The sequence below is a fragment of the Callorhinchus milii genome, unplaced genomic scaffold, assembly GCF_018977255.1.
Source record: "Callorhinchus milii isolate IMCB2004 unplaced genomic scaffold, IMCB_Cmil_1.0 Scaffold18, whole genome shotgun sequence".
Classification (NCBI taxonomy): domain Eukaryota; kingdom Metazoa; phylum Chordata; class Chondrichthyes; order Chimaeriformes; family Callorhinchidae; genus Callorhinchus; species Callorhinchus milii.
This window is the reverse complement of record NW_024704759.1, coordinates 5,303,159-5,321,519: the sequence shown is the minus strand read 5'-3', so window position 1 is coordinate 5,321,519 and position 18,361 is coordinate 5,303,159. Positions and strand designations below refer to the sequence as shown.

General features: G+C 49.2%; 2 protein-coding genes and 1 non-coding gene across 3 annotated transcripts; all 3 read left to right on the top strand.

Moving 5' to 3' along the window:
- Positions 1 to 2,582: 2,582 nt before the first annotated feature.
- On the top strand, positions 2,583 to 11,437 carry LOC121848025 (zinc finger protein 831-like). Its single transcript, XM_042341933.1, has 8 exons — positions 2,583 to 2,762; positions 2,870 to 4,463; positions 4,506 to 5,713; positions 6,610 to 6,737; positions 7,530 to 7,729; positions 9,838 to 9,936; positions 11,092 to 11,279; positions 11,384 to 11,437. The coding sequence occupies exons 1-8, from the start codon at positions 2,583 to 2,585 to the stop codon at positions 11,435 to 11,437; spliced, it is 3,651 nt and encodes a 1,216-aa protein (XP_042197867.1).
- LOC103173032 (leucine-rich repeat extensin-like protein 5) lies at positions 11,362 to 13,612 on the top strand. Its single transcript, XM_042341894.1, has 2 exons — positions 11,362 to 11,849; positions 12,604 to 13,612. The coding sequence occupies exons 1-2, from the start codon at positions 11,469 to 11,471 to the stop codon at positions 13,414 to 13,416; spliced, it is 1,194 nt and encodes a 397-aa protein (XP_042197828.1). The 5' UTR covers positions 11,362 to 11,468; the 3' UTR covers positions 13,417 to 13,612.
- A 1,945-nt stretch (positions 13,613 to 15,557) lies between these two features.
- Positions 15,558 to 15,629, top strand: trnaa-ugc. Its single transcript has one exon. It is a non-coding gene; the product is annotated as a tRNA-Ala (tRNA).
- Positions 15,630 to 18,361: the final 2,732 nt, after the last annotated feature.

Here is an 18,361-nt window from a genome sequence, read left to right as displayed (position 1 = left end):
ATGGCATGGTCCGGTGATGGGGTGTATGTGTGATTTTCATATGTATGTGCACGTCTTTGTGCAAGCATATGCAAAGAGATATGTGTGCATGTGTCAATGCACGCGTATGCATATGAGCGATGCATATCTGTACGTTTGTGAATGCATATGTGTGAGCATAAGTATATGTTGTGAGTGCATATGTCATTACGTACATGAATGTATGTGTACATAAAAATCCTTGTATTTGATATAGCGCCTTATTACTTCATTAAGATGTCTCAAAGCGCTTCACAAAATATACTGTAAAGTGAATTGACTGTGTATTTTGTGGGCGAAACGTGGCAGCCACAATCAGTCGTGGATTGAGGGTACAATGATGAGCACATGGGCACTATCGTGCTGCTCACACTGACCCTGTGCACACTGGTGCTGCTCACAGTTGCGTGCTCACCTTGGTGCCTTTCTCAGGCTCAGCCTCTAACCACTTGGCCTGTGGTTTATCTGCTTCCTCTGTGAGATCTCCCCATCTGATGTCATTTCTGGTTCAGCACCCACGCATTGTTATTTCAGGGTAATATGTGTACACTTTCAAACTGGTGTTTGCAGCCTGGATTTACACAAGGTAAGTCTAAGACTCCCCCAAACAAACCAATCCATCTGCTGAGGGCACAGAGCAGGCTGCTCGTCTAACTGTGGTTCTACTTACGAGTGATTAAACTGTGAGGCCGAGCAGCTCTGCTTCTGATCAGTGCAAAGTGGGTTACCTATTCCCTTCCTCATCTTCCCTCCCTCCTCCCCCTCTCACTCCTTCCCTATTCTTCTTCATCTCTAACTTTATCTCTCACTAACTTCCACCTGCTTGCTGCCCAGTCCATCTCTCTTTCCATCGTGTGCTCTCCCTCACTACTTCCTCCCTTCTCTCTCTGCGTCTTTCCCTCTATTTCTTCCTCTCCCTTTCTCTGCCTCCCTCCCTCTCTCTCTCTCCCTCCCTCCCTCCCTCCGTCTCACCATCCCTATCACCCTTCCTCCCTCCCTCCCTCCCTCTCACCCTCCTCCCTCTCGCCCTCCCTGCCTCCCTCTCGCCCTCCCTGCCTCCCTCTCGCCCTCCCTCCCTCTCGATCTATGCTACCCTTTAAATTCTGACCCTGGAAACAAGCTGCTTCCTGATTCAAGGTAAGATTGTTGAACTCAGTAGGCAGTTATTACATACAGCCTATCTCTAGTATAATTTGGGGCATACTGAACACTTTTATCATATTACATTTAATGATTTGTTCAATGCACGTGTCCATTTAACTCTGTCTAATTACTATCTATCTACAGATACTATTATTATTTTTATTATCTATCTACAGATACTATCTATTATCTGTAGAGTCCTGTAGTTCAGTGGTTAGAGCACTCGCCTCACAAGCAAGAGACCTGGGTTCGATTTCCGGCAGGGTGAAACCTTGGGCAAGTTTCCTTACTCCACACGCCTGATAATAATCCCTCAAGAAAAAAAATAATAAATTGGTCACTTCAATCCACGACTGTTTATGGGATACTGCTGTGCGCAATTAGCTGCCGCATTTTGCCCACAAATATACGGTCAATTCACTTTACAGTATATTCTGTGAAGCACTTTGAGATATCTAGAAGACATGAAAAGGGCTATATCAAATGCAAGGATTATTATTATCTAACTGTGTCACAATATATGACAATGAACATGCTTAACGTACTATAGCACGGGTGAGATACAGAGTAAAGCTCTCTCCAGTAAAATTCTGTGAAGGATTTGAGATGTCCTTCCAAAGTGAAAGGTGCTGTACCAAATGGAAGGATTATTATTATTATCCAACACAGGTTGGGCACAGAGTAAGGTTCCCTCTACACTGTCCAGCACTCACATGTCAGTTGCAGCATGTGTTAGAGCTGGCTCCTATCCCTCCCTCCTTGGCACCACCTCTCCCAATTCTAACCCCCAGCTCGGATGCAAATCTTCAACTGCCCAACACCTTGGGACGCCCTCCTGATGTGAAAGACACTGAATTAATGCAATTTGTTTGTTTAGGTTGTTGTGAACACTGATTCCCTGGAGCAAGCGCTGTGGGCCTGTGACTGTAGGACTGCCTTGTAGCCTCATGATCAGTGTCAGTTAATTCTCGTTTCCCTGACAATTGCCTCAGTCCCTCCCTCGAGGGCCTCTAAACAATCCTTCATTGCAGTGATTACTTTTGGCTCATTCCTTGTTACCCATGGTTTCTTGTTCCTTGGGAGGAGATGATTTCTGTTGATCTATTTGTAGGTTTGGGAACAAATCCCGTATCAGCCTGGATCAATCAGGGGAGTGTTCTCGCATCTGAGCTGGAAGGCTGTGAGTTCAACATTGAGACTTTGAGCTCATAATCGAGTCTGAGACTCCAATACGGTGGTGGGGTGAGCTGCATGGTCAGAGGTGCCATCCTTCAGATGAAACATTAAATTGGCGCTGCTCCGTGATGGGAGGTGCTGTTTTACGGATGAGTTTGAAATCACTCTAATCAGAAGCGTGTATTGGTTGCAGCTATTTCTGATGTGTGCTAAGGCTGTGAGATACTGACGCAAGACACTGGCAAATGGCTGCAGCTTGTGACAATCAGGCAGAGATGGGTGATCAGAGGGCACAGCAGAGCTTCATGATGCCAGCAGCCTCTCCTGTGCTGCAGTTGGGAAATGGTGTGGTGGTGCCCGGGCCAGGAGCAGGCATTCGATATCGCGCTGGTGTCAATGGTGATGGCATCAAGTGGGGCAATGAAGTACACACGGCTCAGATGATCTTCCTGCAGACAGAGCTGCACCCTCTAGTTCCTCATCAAGTCCTCCAACAACCATCCCTTCAGAGCACTTCGACAAGTCCACATAGAGAGGATGTGACCTGCTTCATCTCTGTGGCTGCTACTTCCCATCTCTGCAGAACCAGCCTCAGAGACCCCGGGACCACACACCCCTCCCTGGCCCAGAGGCCGCTGGTCACATTGGCCAAGGAGAGCGTCCGATCAAAGCCAAGAAGCTGAGCCAGTGTGTGTGCCCTCAGTGTGGCCGGGACTGTGCCAAGCCCAGTGTGCTGCAGAAACACGTGCGGTCGCACACTGGGGAAAGGCCATTCCCCTGCAGCACCTGCGGAGTTTCATTCAAAACCCAGAGCAATTTATACAAACACAAACGCACGCGGACCCACGTCAACAACAGCAGGGGCGGGGCAGAGACTGTGGGCCAGGGTGGGTATCTGCTGGGCATTGGGGGTCCCTCAAGGGTTCAGGCCTTGCCAGTGGCCAGTGGCAGCATTCCCAATGTTGGTCCATTGCCTGCCCCTCAGCCTGCTCAATGTGCCAGTGTCTGTGCCTCCCAATGTGCCAGTGTTGGGGAAGCTGCCGAGAAGCTGTCCTTTAGTTCTGAGAGTCTGGAAAGCCGCCAATCCAGGAGCAGGAATTTGGTTCTCCAAAGGCAACAGGCGACTTGCTTCCCTGAGCAGCGGCTTGGGGAATGGTCAAGCTCGAGCTCCAGCCTGCAGACCACTGGCAGCACTGACTCTGGCTATTCTGACAGCACAGAGCAGCTGACATGGGCCTCCAGCCCCACGCAGAGCCTCCAGGAGTCCAGCGCAGAGTCAGCGGGCGCCCTTAGGTGCTTCTCGGGAAATGCTGAGCAGAGCCCGGCCCGTGAGCTCCCCATCTCAGGGGTGGACAAGAGGCGGCTTGAGGAACGTATCAGTAAGCTCATCTCTGACAACGAAGCTGTGGTGGATGATAAACACCTGGAAATTGTCAGACCCCGGAAGAGCATCCTTTCCAAGCAGGGCAGCATTGATCTGCCAATGCCGTACACCTTTAAGGATTCCTTTCATTTTGACATGAAATCCTCGCACGTCAACAGAAAAATGGATCCTTCACCCAAATCTAACCTGGAGTCCATCCGCAGAGCAAAGCAAAGCTTGTTCAGCTCATTACCATCACATTCCTGTGCCACTGTGGGCTTCTCACAGGTTACGAGGAGCAACTCACTGCCCCCCGGGGCAGGGCAGCCATCACCCCCCGGGCAAACACAGCTCACACCCCACTGTCACCCTCTGCAGAGAGGCACAGCCACTGTTCTGTGCAGAGACCCTAGCTCCCCAGGCGTCCACCCCAGCCTCTCACGCACTCTGGTCAGACAGACGGCTCTGGACTCGCTACCCCCTGCCCAGGGTGAGTGCCCAGCCCCAGCTCCGGCCCCAGGCACCCGCAAAGCCGCTCACACCAAACACGGATCGTCTGAAAAGAGAAAGTTACAGAAATTCTCCCCGGAGAAATGGTCAGTGTATGGCGAGGGGACATTTAGGAAGATGTACCAGGCCAGGAGCCGGGGTTCAATCCCATTCACAGCTCCAGCCCCAACCCCAACCACAATCACAGCTCCTTCCCTAGCCCGAGCCCCAAATCCAGCCCCAACCTCAACCCCAGCCTCAATCCCAGCCCCATCCACAGCCCCAACCCCATCCACAGCCCCAACCTCAACCCCAGACCCAACCCCAGCCCAATCACCAGGTCCAGCCCCAACACCAATCTCAATCCCAGCCCCGGTACTGCTCCCCACACCCCACCCACACCTGATGCGGCAGATGAGTATCCTGGTGCCGGAGCGGGGTCCCGGCTGCTGTGGGGTGTCTGTTCCCCAGGAGCGTGGAGCCGTGGGAGTGTCTGAAACACAGAGATATAGTGGCACAGGCTCCGGATTGCCATGGACAAAGAGACCAAGACTGAGACCTACTGATGTCAGAGACTCAACCTCCTCCCAGACAGCCAGCGACTACCTGTCTCCCTCTGCAAACCCCAGCCAAGCACCTGGGTCACATTCACCATCACAGCTGCCCTCAGACCCACTCTCAGGGAAAGGGGCAACGTTACCTGGGAAAGCTTCTCAAGGGCAGAAAGACTTTCTTCCCAAATATCAGCTCACATTCCTGAATGAGGAGGTCAGTGTTCCACTCAGTGCCCGCTCCTCTCTCCCCTCAGCCCAGCCTGTCTCTGAGCAGCGGTCGAGCAGGGAAAGCCGGGAGCCAGCATTGCCAACAGCCTGGGCTTGCTGCTGCGCTGTGTGTGGCACAGTCACGACGGTGGTCTCTGGTGGGCATTGCCCTGTGGTGAGGCAGAAAGAGAGTGCCCACCCACCCAGAGGCTGCTCATCGCCCATCGCTGTCACTCACCACTACACGTCAGCAAGTGTCCAAGCTCCTGCTGCTCTGGCTCACTTAATCACCCAGGGATTCTCAGCTGAGCCATGGGGCAGTGTGGAGGATATCCATGCCCGCCTTGTCCCCCAGCAAGCCAGTATTCCCAGGGAAGACAAGGAGACTGGCAGAACAGATCCAGAGCTGAGCACAGAGGCCTATCTACAAGCCACGTGTTCTGATGGTCCCCACGGCGGTCACACAGCCACCACAATGCCCCCTGCTTCATCCTGCACCAAGCCAGCTGTGAGCCATTGCCTTCCCGAGGAGCTGGCTTCAGCCCCAGCAACCCACCTGCTCCCCTTCCCCACATTGCAGAGCGAGCCAGAGCCCACCTGGTGCTTCCTGAGAAAGGCCATCCCCTTGGCCGGGGGACATGGCCTGACTTCTGCCTACGCCACCTGGCCCACCTGCACCGGGAACCCAGCAGCATCTCACCTGGCCGCGAGGGACACCTTGTCTCTGCATCGCCTAAAGCAGAGAGAACAGCCTACTTCCTCAGTAAGTTAATCTCCACACAAACACTTTCTAACCCGTTTTGTGTAAACTAAATCTCCAATGATGTTACTCTACTTCTCTCGCACTGTCGGGCTCGGTCACTTCCCAACAGTGCTCCTTGTTACTGGCTGATCCCCAGTCAGCACTGGTGTGATCCAGCTCCCTCCAGGCCAGGCTGACTATCCCAGATGTTACTGTAGCACATGGGACTCAGTAACTCCTCCCAGCTAGCCAGTGCCCTTGTTTTGGTCAGTCTGACAGAAACCCTCATCATGCTTAAGAGTATCCAAAGCAGACAGAGTTCCATGTATGTCATCTACACATGGAAATTTCCCTATCAGGGAAGGATTATGCACTCTCTCCTAGGAGAGATGGACCCTGCTTACCTAATTCTCGAGAGTATTAGGTGCAGGTTAATAACAGCCGAGGCTTGTGGAGCCCAGAGTGTGCATTGGGGTAACCAGCTAAAACCACATAGCTTACCATTGATAGCACTGTCCAGCAAGCTTTCCTGCTGCTTGAGAAAACCAGCCTCTTTGTTAGGACCTTGGCTTGCAGGGTTAACAGGAGCTGAGTGGGAGGATTCCCTGCCCTATTGACCGGTCTACCCTCCAGGTCCTGCTGATGAGCCAGGCTGGCTGTGCTGTCATCAGCAGTGCCCTGGAGTAAGTACTGCGGACCCACCTGGGTCAGCAACTGGACTAGAGACTATCATAGAATATTGACTCAATTCCAATTTTCAGTTGCCAAGCACTCACCATGGAGCCAGCTCAGCTCTCAGCCCACTTACCTCCCCCACTAGGAGCATAGTCAGCCAGTGCCCTGTGTCACTGACTGTATCTCACTGAGCTCTTTATGGTGAGGCACTGTAGCACACGATTATTTATTTTATTAATCAGGTTGAAAAGCCGCCGCTCGTACCCCATAGCCAATGTTTACAGTGGGAGGATCCAGCCACGCTCCTGAGAAAAAATGAGATGAAACATCGACGCAGCAACCGCAAGAGAACAGTCACCTGGAACAGAAGGTACGTGGCAACACGTGAGGGGCGTGGGTGTCTGTGATGTGGGTGTTTGGGATGGTTGTGTCTGGGATGGGGAGGATGTCTGAGCCACATAATAACCAATTAAATAGTGCCTTTGATATAACAGGATAAAGAAGAACAAATCTTAGCAGCTGTACGTAAATACAGAGCGAGAGTGAGAACAAACAGACATGAAGTTACATTGTCATCCTGAGGACTGTCAGGCCTCCCAGCAGTAAACAAAAACAGAAGTTGCTGGGAACACTCAGCAGCTCAGGCAGCATCTATGGAGAAAGGAAAGCAATAAAAGCAATAAATAGTCCCAGCAGTCAATGTGGGAAAAGAGTAGGATTAAAGAAAGTGGGAGATCGAGAAAATCAGGCAGCAGCAACCCCGCACGATAAGGAATGGCCTCTTGTGCCGAAAATGTTGATATGATCCAGATGTGAAACCTCAGACGCTGAGAGGAGTGAGGGCAAAGATGCCAAAGGATTTATCTTTGGAGCTGGTTGTGGAGTGGTTCCTAGCTGCAGCGCCCACCACTGCTGTGAGCTGAGCTGAGTGAGTGCTGAGCCAGTGATTCCCTGACATATTGTTAACAAAATTTAATTCATTCACTTTACAGTATATTCTGTCTTGATGATGTGATCAGGAGCTATATCAAAAGCAAGGATTATTATTATCTTTATTATTGTTTAGCCGAGGGTGAGGCTTCGAGCTCTGAGCTCCATGCCATCCTCCTGAGTTACCATTAAATATCAAGTGAAATGGAGCTGAAAGCTTCCCTGTTGTTAGGAGGTTGAAACATTGCAACTGTCTCGGCAGCCACAGAGAGGATGAGGTGCCTGTGCGGGGCGGTGGCCGAGGGAAGCAGCAGAGCCAGCAGTGTAGCATTGGCTGTGAGAAGCCCAGCGCCCTAAGGACCCACCGACACAGCCACACCAGTGCCCGGCCATATCGCTGTTCGCTCTGCACCAGCTCCTTCAAAACTAAAGGTAAGGAAAGCCCAGGTCACAGCAACACACGCACAAAGCTATACTCAGCAATGCATGAGTACAGCAATAACTCCAGCAGTAAAGACGTGTGAGGGTTAATGTAAATTTTGACCCTGCGGTGAAGTAAGGACTGACACAACAAAAATAAAATTGCATTTGTATAGCGTCTTTCACGTAAGGAGGATGTCCTAAGGCGCTGGACAGTCAGAGTTTAGGACTCAAGGTCGGGATTCGGGAGGGTGGAGTCCAGGGGGGGAAGCAGGGTGATCGAAAGCACGGTCGAAGAGGTGGGTCTTGAGAGGCAAGGGAGGGGGCGAGGCGGAAGGACTGCGGGATGGAGTTCCAGAGAGTGGGGGGCAGAGTGGCAGAAGGCTTGTCTGCCAATGGTGGGGTGGGCAAGGTTGGGGAAGTGAAGCAAGCCAGAGCCCGCTAAGCAGAGGGAGTGGGCAGGTTGGTAGGGGATTAGGACGTCGCAAGGTAGGGGGGAGCAAGACCATGGAGGGCTTTGAAGGTGAGGACTGGGATCTGGAACTGTATCCTCTGTGTGATGGGAAGCCAGTGGAGTTGGGCGAGGGTGGAGGTGATAGGGTCACGGAGCCTGGTAAGGACACAGGCTGCAGTATTCTGGATGATCTGCAGGCTCTGGAGGGAGGAGTTGGGGAGGCCGACAAAGCAAGGAGTTTGCATAGTCAAGCCTCGATGTAATGAATGGGTGTATGAGGGTTTCGACGGTCTGCAACGTGAGACAGTGGCGGAGCCGGGCGATGTTGCGGAGGTGGGGGAAGGCAGACACAAATGTTGTTCAAAAATATATAGATGTTTATTAATTCTGATTAGTAATAGTTATAACGAATTAAAATAATACATCATAATAATGCTTACGTATCCACGTACAGTTCACAACGATTTAAGTTGATCTAATCAAATGTTCCGGAAGAGATAGAGGAGTGTCCAATGTCCAATTTAATGTCCATTTCAATATTCCCTTTTTAATGGCTCTTCAAAAGATATCCAAATATTGTTGTACGTTTCCCAGTTCAATCACCCAAAAGTATCCAGGTACTATTACACGTTGACTGTTGTTTAAATCGTAGTCTTGATCTTCCTTCTTTAGAAGCTGGAATATGGTTTGCGACCCCAAGTTCCAATTACTTTATTTCTTCTTCCCCAATTCTTTCTTCAAATGCTCTTTTGGAATCGATCTCCGTTTAGACAGTTAATTTGGTGATCTTTCACCTATTGTCTTTTGCAAGATGGTTCCTTTGTGAAAAAATGGAACACAGCTCTCTCTCCAGCTGCAGAACATTTTTCCATGAGAAAATGACTAATAAGGACTGAAAACAGTTTGTTGTTTGTAAACAGCCTTTTGTTTCTTCTGTGAAGCTAGTCACAACCAGCTCCCATCATATGAGATTGATCATATATCTCAAAAATATAAATATCACAAATATAATTTGAGATATTATTTAACACATTAATTGCAGAATCTTACAGACAATCCACAGCTCCACAGCAAAGCATGAGTCAGTGTCTGTACACAGCCTCATAGCTAGGCACAGAGCAGTGAGCGTATACAGTAATGCATGTACCTTTGAGCCCATACACTCTTTGATAGCAATACTAAGTCAAAAGGTTGCAGGATTAAGACCCATGTCTTGGACTTTTTTAACACACAGTTCAGTGAAGTGCTGGAGGTGTGCAGCTGTCCTTCGGATGAGACATTAAACCAAGGTCCCGTCTGTCTATTCAGGTGGACATTAAAGATTCCATGGCACTACAGGTAAAGAGAAGGGAATTTCTCTTGGTGTCCTGGCCAACAATCCCCCTAATAAAATTAGGATTCACTCCATGGCTGTTGGTGGGACATTGCTGTGCCAAACTGGCTGCCACATTCTACAAAATATACAGTCACTAATTCCTCTTCACAGTAAAATCCTAAGAAGCACAGTATGATAAGGTGTTATATCAAATGTAAGGATTATTATCATTGTTGTCATTAATATATTATGGGATGTTGCTGTGCACAGATTGGTTGCATGTATTCTGTAGTCATAGCTAACAGAGATAAGTAGCCAATGGCCCCTAGTAAATCTCTCTCATTCTGACAGGAAACCTAACGAAACACATGAAGTCAAAGGTTCACAGAAAACTGCGCCTGAGACTGCGAGACGCACCAGCCAATCAGGAGCAGACGCACAGGCTAGGAGGTAGGAAAGCACTACACCATCACAGTCCATTGGTGTGATCCAGGAAACAATTAAAGAATAGATTAATGAATAATCTACACCAATATTCTTACTCTGGAACAATGAGATGGGTCAGATATGGTGTAGAGGTCTCACTCACCAGCCTGGCTCATCGGTAGGACTTGGAAGGGCAGACCAGTCACTGGGAGCAGGGTGGTTACAAGCCAAAGCCCTAATGGATAGGGTGGTCCTCAGCTGGACAAGCAGTGGGTAAGCTGGCCAGGCAATGCTCTAATGACAAGTTTGTGGTTTTAGCTGGTTAGACTCCAGCAGTTGCCCCAACACACTCTCTGGGGGTCCCTAAGCTTTGGCTCTTGCCAACCTGCACAAATACTTTCTCGAATTAGGTAAGCATGATGTGTCACTCCAGGGAGAGAGTGCGCACTCCATTCCAATAAATATCTCTGGAATTTCCATGTATAAGTCGAACTTTTAGGCAGTTACTTATAGTATATTCTGTGAAGTGCTTTGAGACCTCTCAAAGATGTGATAAGTACCCAAAGCAAGGATTATTATTACTTGGTTTGGATACACTCGGCTGACACGAAAAAATGAGGCTTCACTGAACACTTTGCATATAAAACAAAGGGAATTAGGAACCACAAGAGGGTGCTGCAGTACAGTTACTGTAAACCAGCAGGCAGAAAGGAAGGATGAGTTTAAGGGCGTTAATGGAAGCATTTTTTTTAAAAAAGGTTTGAAGGCAGAAGTGGTGCAAGGAAGAGGGAATTTAGGCGTTCTAGAGAGTGAGGACTAATGTCTGAAACCTCATCCAATGATGGTGGGACAGCGAGAGTGAAGAGCAAGCAGATCAGAGTTGAGGAGTGGTTTCAAAGATGGGAGAACAGGTCTGCAGGAGAGACGTCAGGAGAAACATGACCAGGGACAGATATGATTGATGATAAGAAAAGAAAAGGGAATTTCACCCAGTGACCTGGCTCATAGTCCTCCAGATTAATTGATTATTCACTTCACGTGAGAACCTGGCACTGTGCAAAATAGCTATTGTGTTTGTCTAAAAATAAGTCACTGTTCATGACAGCAATAACCTCTAATATTTGGGCTATTGTTCCTGGATGTTTCAACATGATAATCCAATCTCTGCTTTATGTTCAGTAGATGTTAATGAGGCTGTAGCTGACAATCAAAGGGAGCGAGTCGCAGACCGAGGGTCACATGTTACCCAGCGAAAGGCAGCACAGTCTCTCCCTCTCACCGACTCCACAAACCCATTTCCTGGGTCAACCATAGATGCTGCCTTCACTGTTGATGAACCAGGAATCACTCTGGTCCCATTGTCCTCCGTAAGCTCTACACTGAACGTGCAACATGGACCCTCTCCAGCAGCACAGTGCCCAGAACTTGCCCCAGAGTCTATTGCTGGGACTTGGGCTCTTCTTGTCCCCAGGTCTTCGGTGGGGTCTCTGTGCTCACAGCTCCCAGGTGGCTCCTTCCCTCTTGATGTCTCCCAGGGCCAGAAGGGCTCAGCCAACATGTGTTTTCTGAAGAAGCGAACTAGCCCTGCTGCTTCCCTCTCGGTGTCTGCCTCCTGGGCACAAACCGTTTCCGAGCTGTCCAACAGTCAGGACTGTGTGCTTGCCCAAACCTTGTCTGGCTCTCATACCGAGATGTCCAGGCACTCAGCAATGCCAGGCTCAGTATCCCAGAAGAGTGGCATTAATCCTGCCTTCACTGGTTCCTTGTTGCCCATGTTTTCTCGGGTAATTCAGAGTGCTGTGGCGATTACAACCTGCACTGCAAGTGATGGAAGCCCATTTGCTGCAGACACACAGAGACGCCAAGGGGAACCAACCCCAAACCAAGATCTCCCATCACTGGCTGTCCTACTGAGAGGGGCTTCACAAGACATGGAGGTGAGTGTAATAAATGCAATTGTTTTCTACCATTAGTGCAGTGGGATAGAGGCTCGCAGTACTCCCCATATAAGTTTTAAAGATAACAATTGTCCGACTCTACACCCACAACCTCACACTTTCTGAGTATTCTAAGAATGGGGCAGATGAAACAATATAATTCAATTATTTAGGACACTGGTCAGCGGGTGATAGGTGCAGTTCAGTGTAAGCACAGTGAGATAACATGGTGGGAACCAAGGGCGAAAGTAAGTGGTGAGAGTAAGTTGATCGAGAATTTCCTAGGTAATTTCTTTACATGGTTGATGGTTGGATCATGGGAGGGTGGGAGCTGGAAGGTGGGAGGGGAAAGATGACTGAAAGTGTGAGCAGAGGTGAAATAGCTTAGAATGTTAGGAGATAGCGAGTCAGAGTATGGAGTTCCAGAAAGTGGGGGCAGATTGACTTACAACTCACCCACTGATGGTGGGGGCAAATAGGGTGGGGGTACAAAGGTGAGGATGGGGCTGATAGGCTCCTGGTGCCTGGTGTGGAAGAGGACACAGCAGGCCTCTCTGCAGTGTTCTAGTGGCTCAGTCTGGCCAGCACAATGTGTCACTCCAGCTCCTCCACAATAATTGGAGTTTTATTTGAGGATGAACACACAGGATTTATGATATCACTAAAGGAGGGATGAGGAAATATTTATTTCTGTTTTAGAAATAACACATAAGAAGATGCACATTCTGAAATATTAATTTATTTTCAATTCCAGCCGCTTGTAATGACGGCGATTCCGGCCCAGGTGGGTGACCCAGGACCCCCGTGTCTCGTGCTGGCACTGACTACAGCAGCTCTGTCTACACTGGCACTGCCCCCATTGGCAGTGCCCACACTGGCTCCACTCACACGGGCACTGCCCACACCAGCTGCGCCCACACTGACACCACTCCCACTAGCACTGCCCACACTGGGACAGTCGGCACGGGCACCCCTAGCACCGGACGCCCTCGCTGTGCTACCGGCAGTTTACAGCCCGAGCAGATGTCCTGACTCTGGCTGTTATGCTCAGAAGTTAGAAGTGAAGCCAAGGGAGACAGTGAGGCAACCAGCTGGCCTGGTGCTGCTCCCGGCAACAATCCCTTCCCCCCTCCTTCCCTCACCACAGACCGTGCCCACTGGCCATTCCAACCTGCCTGGGCACCCAGAGCCATGCCAGCCACGAAGTGCCAAAAGCCCGGATGCCCACAGAGGGTCAGGAAGGCCAGGCGTTGTGGGACTAGGGGACACCACTTCCAGGTCACATCCTGCTCATCACTCACCTCCAGATCGGGCAAGAGCCAGCAAACATTCACCTTCACTCACAACCCCTCATGAGACGCCATTACCTGCCCCCGAGGAAGTGTCCAGCCTTCAGTACCAGGATAGACTGTGGAGTGGAAGCGAGACAGCAAGGCTGAGCCAGGGTCGGCAGGTCACACAGCCCCTCACTATTCCCCGGGCCGGGCAGGAGAGGACAGTAAGGCAGATCAGAGCTGACAACAGTGACACCAGCAGTGATGAAGACAGACTGGTTATCGAAACTTAGTGTTTGTGGCCACCGTCGCATGCTGTCTGTGATTGCGTGCTGGTGATGGTCTATGTCCCTCACACAGAGCTGAGACACTGGCTGAATAGTTTGAATCTTCTTTGAGTAACTGTATTTGCTTGGTTTGTGATAAGGATGATATATTAAGAATTTTGCGCATTTTGCTGGAAGAGACAAATGTCATTAAAATATTTTACGGAATATAGAGATGTGCGGTTTGAGAATTCCGTGCTCAATGTAGAACAATCCTTCCAACTGAGAAACAGCGTCAAACACACGTGTAAATACATGTCCTTTAAGTATGTATATTTCATCACTTTGAGACATCTTCCCACAGTGAAAGGCACTATATAAATGTAACTAATATATTTGTATATTACCGATCTCAACCTGGGGGTGGGTTGGGAAGGGTGGCACAGCTGACCTCATGCCCTGGTTTACAGAGTGAGGAGCGAGGCAGGAATGATTATCTTGGGAGCCCTGTTGGTCGCTGTTGAGAAGGTGTGAAGTCGGAGGAGGCAGTGAGGCAGACAGCCAGATGGCCTGATGCTGCTCCCAGCCACCCCAAATTCTTGTGGCTTTAGTCTTAAGACTATCCACTTAAAGTGTAAGATTGTGGGGAACAGAGCTACAGCAGGAGTAGGAGCTTGCTGATTCTGTGCTGAGATTGCTGATCTCAGGGGGCTGCATCTGCCTTAGCTTTTCAAGGTCAGGAAGGGAAAAGCAGTCAGGGCTCTCGCTCCTGGTCTCTCTCCAGCATCAGATCAGGCCATTGGTTGGTCTGCCCCTGCAGTGTGTTTGTCCATGTCTGTATTTGCTCTACCCTGTGATACTTCTACCTAGGACACGCTGGGGAAGCTTAAACCTTTGCAATGTTCCCACATTACAATCAGAACCCAGTTAGGCTCTCCCACTGCCCGAGGCAGTTGTTGATTCAGCAGCTCCCAGGGAATGATGATTAAGTGTGTTGCTTTCTTTGTGTTGAGCCTTTGGGGAAGGTCAGGGATGGGGTCAGTCCCCTGAGTACCTCACATCTGGCTGTGAATTTATTTACATCTGTGTGCCACAGCGATCACAGTTCACTGCACTGTTTTCTTTCAAAATATGTTTCAAATATTTGAAAAGATTGAATAATTATTTGAGTGGGAAGGTGGCCAGTCCGTTAATCCAGTATATGGGACGTGCGAAATTAAAGTGCATCAGGTCAGGTTACTGAGTGGCGGTGATGTTTCCAGGGTTGGATGTTCTATATTCATTCTCTACAACCCCCATCTCACCAGGCTCCACAGGATTACTAGTCCCAGCATATCAATTTCAGGATGCTCATCTTTAAATTCCATCTGGCCCTGACCCTTCCAACCTCCGCCATTTCCTCCAGCACTAGTCTCCTGCTTGTCCTCCTAATCTAGTGCCTCTGTCAACTCTCGGGTGGATTATTCAAACGCCCGCCTCGCCGGCCTCCCCTCCACTACCATCCATAAAATCCAGATTATTCAAAACTCTGCTGCCCACATTCTCACCCGCACCAAACTCCGCTCACCGATTACCCCAGTCCTTGCTAGATTGCACTGGCTGCACGTCCCAGAGAGGCCCTGGGATCCGTTACTGTGAAGCACTCTGAGACGCCGTCCGGCATGGAGGGCGCTATATAAATCCAAGTTGTTGTTGTCGTGCTCATTTTTCATTCCATCTCTGAACTATTACTGTCTGAGCCTTCAGCCTCCAAGCACAAGCTCTCTGTAATTCTTCCCAAATCCTTTTGCCTTGCGCCTCACCTCCCCGCCTTCAAAACCCTCTTAAAAACTTGTCTCTTTGACTAGAACCCCTCAAGCTCCCCCTTTCTTTCACCCTGCTCAGCCATCCTGTTGGAAGTCTGAAGTTTTTTGAGACCTTTCTGAAAGATGCAATATAAGTGCAAGTTGTTGTGTTTCAGGGACCTGCCCAATATCTGTTTGGGTGTGTATCTTTGTGACTGGGCACAGGTGGATGTGGTGGAGGATGGCATTCATAGTTGACTGCTCACTCACTTCATTCCGAGACAGGGCAATTTCCAAGTGTCTTAAGTGTGTCAGCCACCTGACATGTATGAATTCCCCCCAAATTCTGTTTGCCACTACTGCATAAATATAACAACTTGGAGGAGTCCTGTAGCTCAGTGGTTAGAGCACTCGCTTTGCAAGCGAGAGACCTGGGTTCGATTCCCAGCAGGATGAAACCTTGGGCAAGTTCCTTACTCTACACGCCTGATAATGATCCCTCAAAAAAAATGTAATAAATTGGTCATTTCAATTCACGACTGTTTGGGGGACACTGCTGTGTGCAATTGGCTGCCGCATTTCACCCACAAATATACAGTCAATTCACTTTACATTCTAATCTGTGAAGCGCTTTGAGACATCTAGAAGACGTGAAAAGCGCTATATCAAATGCAAGGATTATTATTATTATATTATAGAATTATACAGCACCGAAGGAGGCCATTCGGTCCACTGTGTCTATGCCGGCTCTTTGAAAAGAGCTCTCCAAATCAATCCCACTCCCCCGCTCTCTCCCCATAGCCCTGCAAACTTGTCCTCCCCAAATAATTATCTACTTCTCTCTTAAAAGTTGTTATCGAATCGACTTCCACCTTTCCTGCAATGCATTCCAGATCCAAACAACTCGCTGTGTGAAAACATTTCTCCTCACCTCCCTTTCTGTTTCTTTTAACAACTATTTTAAATCGGTGTCCTCGGGTTACCGACCCACCCGCAAGTGGAAATAATTTCTCCCGATTGATGAAGTGAAAGTTTATTCAGTTAGTTTTGGGAACTGCACTCCTATGTTCCCCTTCACTCACATGTCCAGGAGAGTGTAGCATGGCTGTAGTGACCTTGGAGGTCAAGTACTCATCTAACTGACTGCTGAATGAGGTAGCGGAAGACAGCAGGATGGGAGCTGCAAGTTGTGCCTCAGCCTCCAGAGACAGAGCAGAGGGATGAAAATAAAATGAAGATTTGTAGTAATAAAAACTTAGCACGAGCGAAAAACAGCTGGCGATAAAGTGTCCCACTGGGATCTGACCGACCTTGTTATAGGTGTTAATGGTAGGAATGTTCCAGGAAATGCTCCCAAGTCTGATAACATTCTCAAAGGGGCAAATTAGCTGCTTACTTACTTACTTACTTACTTACTTACTTACTTACTTACTTACTTACTTACTTACTTACTTACTTACTTACTTACTTACTTACTTACTTACTTACTTACTTACTTACTTACTTACTTACTTACTTTGTTACTTAATGTTACTTACTTTGTTGATTTCAGTTTCAAATGGTCAAAAGGAGGAAATGCCCAAATTTTCTGCCTAAATCTTTCCCAGTGCAGAGAGGAATACAGAGAGCTGAGGAAGAGTTTGTGAAGAGCACAACTGACAAGGGAAATGTTACAGGAAAGGACAGGCTATGGGATCCCATAGCCTGGCTGAACTGGCTCCAAGGTGACAAGCCTGGTAATGGCATGTCAGAATCAAGCCTTCTGTGCCAGTCCCGGTAGTCTGGTTTCTGAGCCAGGCGGTTCCACAGTATTCCAGGGCATCACTGATGACAGCACAGCCAACCTGGCTCATTGGTAGGACCTGGAAGGGCAGACCCGTCCCCACGGGCAGAGAATCATCCCACTCCTGTTAACCCTGTGAGCTAAAGCCGTGGTCCTAGCTGGACAAGCAGCAGGAAAGCTTGCCCGACACCAATAGCCTTAGCTCTTGGCACCTAACACTTTCTGAAATTAGGTCAGCAGAATGCATTGCTCCAGGGAGAGAGGTGACAGCTGAGGAGTGCAGGTGAAAGGTATAGTTTTGTCTACCTGCTCAGGTAGATGTTGAAAATCCTGTGACACTGTAATAGAGCAAGGAGCCTCTCGCTGTGTCCAGCCCAACAACCCCAGGTTAATTACTACTTCATCCCACAGGACTTGGGGTTTATGGGATATGCTGTGCACAAATGGATGCTGCATTTACCTTTAAAACAGTTACTGTGTTATACCTTCAGTCTTTTCAATATGCTAAAGTTCTACAAAATGCCTGTTATTCCTTATTTTGGTGCAATTAACATTGAAGGATATAATAGAAAGTAGTCACTGTGCAGAGGTGTGCAGAGGCTTAGACCTCCGCTGCTCCTATGCCTCGTTCTGTCCCCTCCCCAATCTCCTCCATTTCAGCACCTGAGAGATTCCACGATGCCCCGCCTTGTTAAAGTCACAAACCACATTCTCTCTATCTGTGACCAGGGCTCCCTTTGCCTCCTCGTCCTCTTGGATCGTTCTGCTGCGTTTGACACAGTTGACCACGCCATCCTCCTCCACCGCCTCGCCTCCCTCATCTACCTCTGGGTCTGGCCTCTTCCTTGTCCCCCGAATCCTCCGCTCCACCTTTGGTGGCCGTGCCTTCAGTCACTATGCCCCGAGGCTCTGGAACCCCCTTCCTCACTCCCTTCGCCTCGCCTCCTTTCTTCCTATTTTCAGGTCTCTGCTGAAGATCTTTCTCTTCGACCGCACCTTTGGTCACCTTCCTCCCCCTCCCCCTGGCTCGGCCCCGGGATCCGTTACTGTAAAGCACTCTGAAACGCCATCTGGTGTGGAGGGCGCTATTTAAATCCAAGTTGTTGTTGTTTTATCTTAGTGGGACCGCGCTCATATGGTTCGACTACCACTTAACCAACCGCCTCCATTTCATCTTGGCAAATGGTTTCTCCTCCTGCACCCGCCAGTCACCTGCTTGGCCCTCTTCTTTTCCTTATCTATATGCTCCCTCTGAGCAATTCATCCGCAGACACGGGGTAACCTTCCACATGTTTGTGGAGGACACACAAATCTACTTTGCCTCCTCCAATACCAACTCCAGGTCCGCCGATGTTCTATCAGCGTGTCTGGCAGACATCAAGGCCTGGATGAGCGTAAACTTCCT

Excerpts from the sequence above, each read along its gene's own strand:
- LOC121848025 (XM_042341933.1), top strand. The coding sequence starts at position 2,583 with ATGGCTGCAGCTTGTGACAATCAGGCAGAGATGGGTGATCAGAGGGCA. Across the intron at positions 4,464-4,505 it reads AGCCTCAATCCCAGCCCCAT|ACCCAACCCCAGCCCAATCA; the intron begins CCACAGCCCCAA and ends CCTCAACCCCAG. Across the intron at positions 7,730-9,837 it reads CAGCTCCTTCAAAACTAAAG|GAAACCTAACGAAACACATG; the intron begins GTAAGGAAAGCC and ends TCATTCTGACAG.
- LOC103173032 (XM_042341894.1), top strand. The coding sequence starts at position 11,469 with ATGTGTTTTCTGAAGAAGCGAACTAGCCCTGCTGCTTCCCTCTCGGTG. Across the intron at positions 11,850-12,603 it reads GGGCTTCACAAGACATGGAG|CCGCTTGTAATGACGGCGAT; the intron begins GTGAGTGTAATA and ends TTTCAATTCCAG.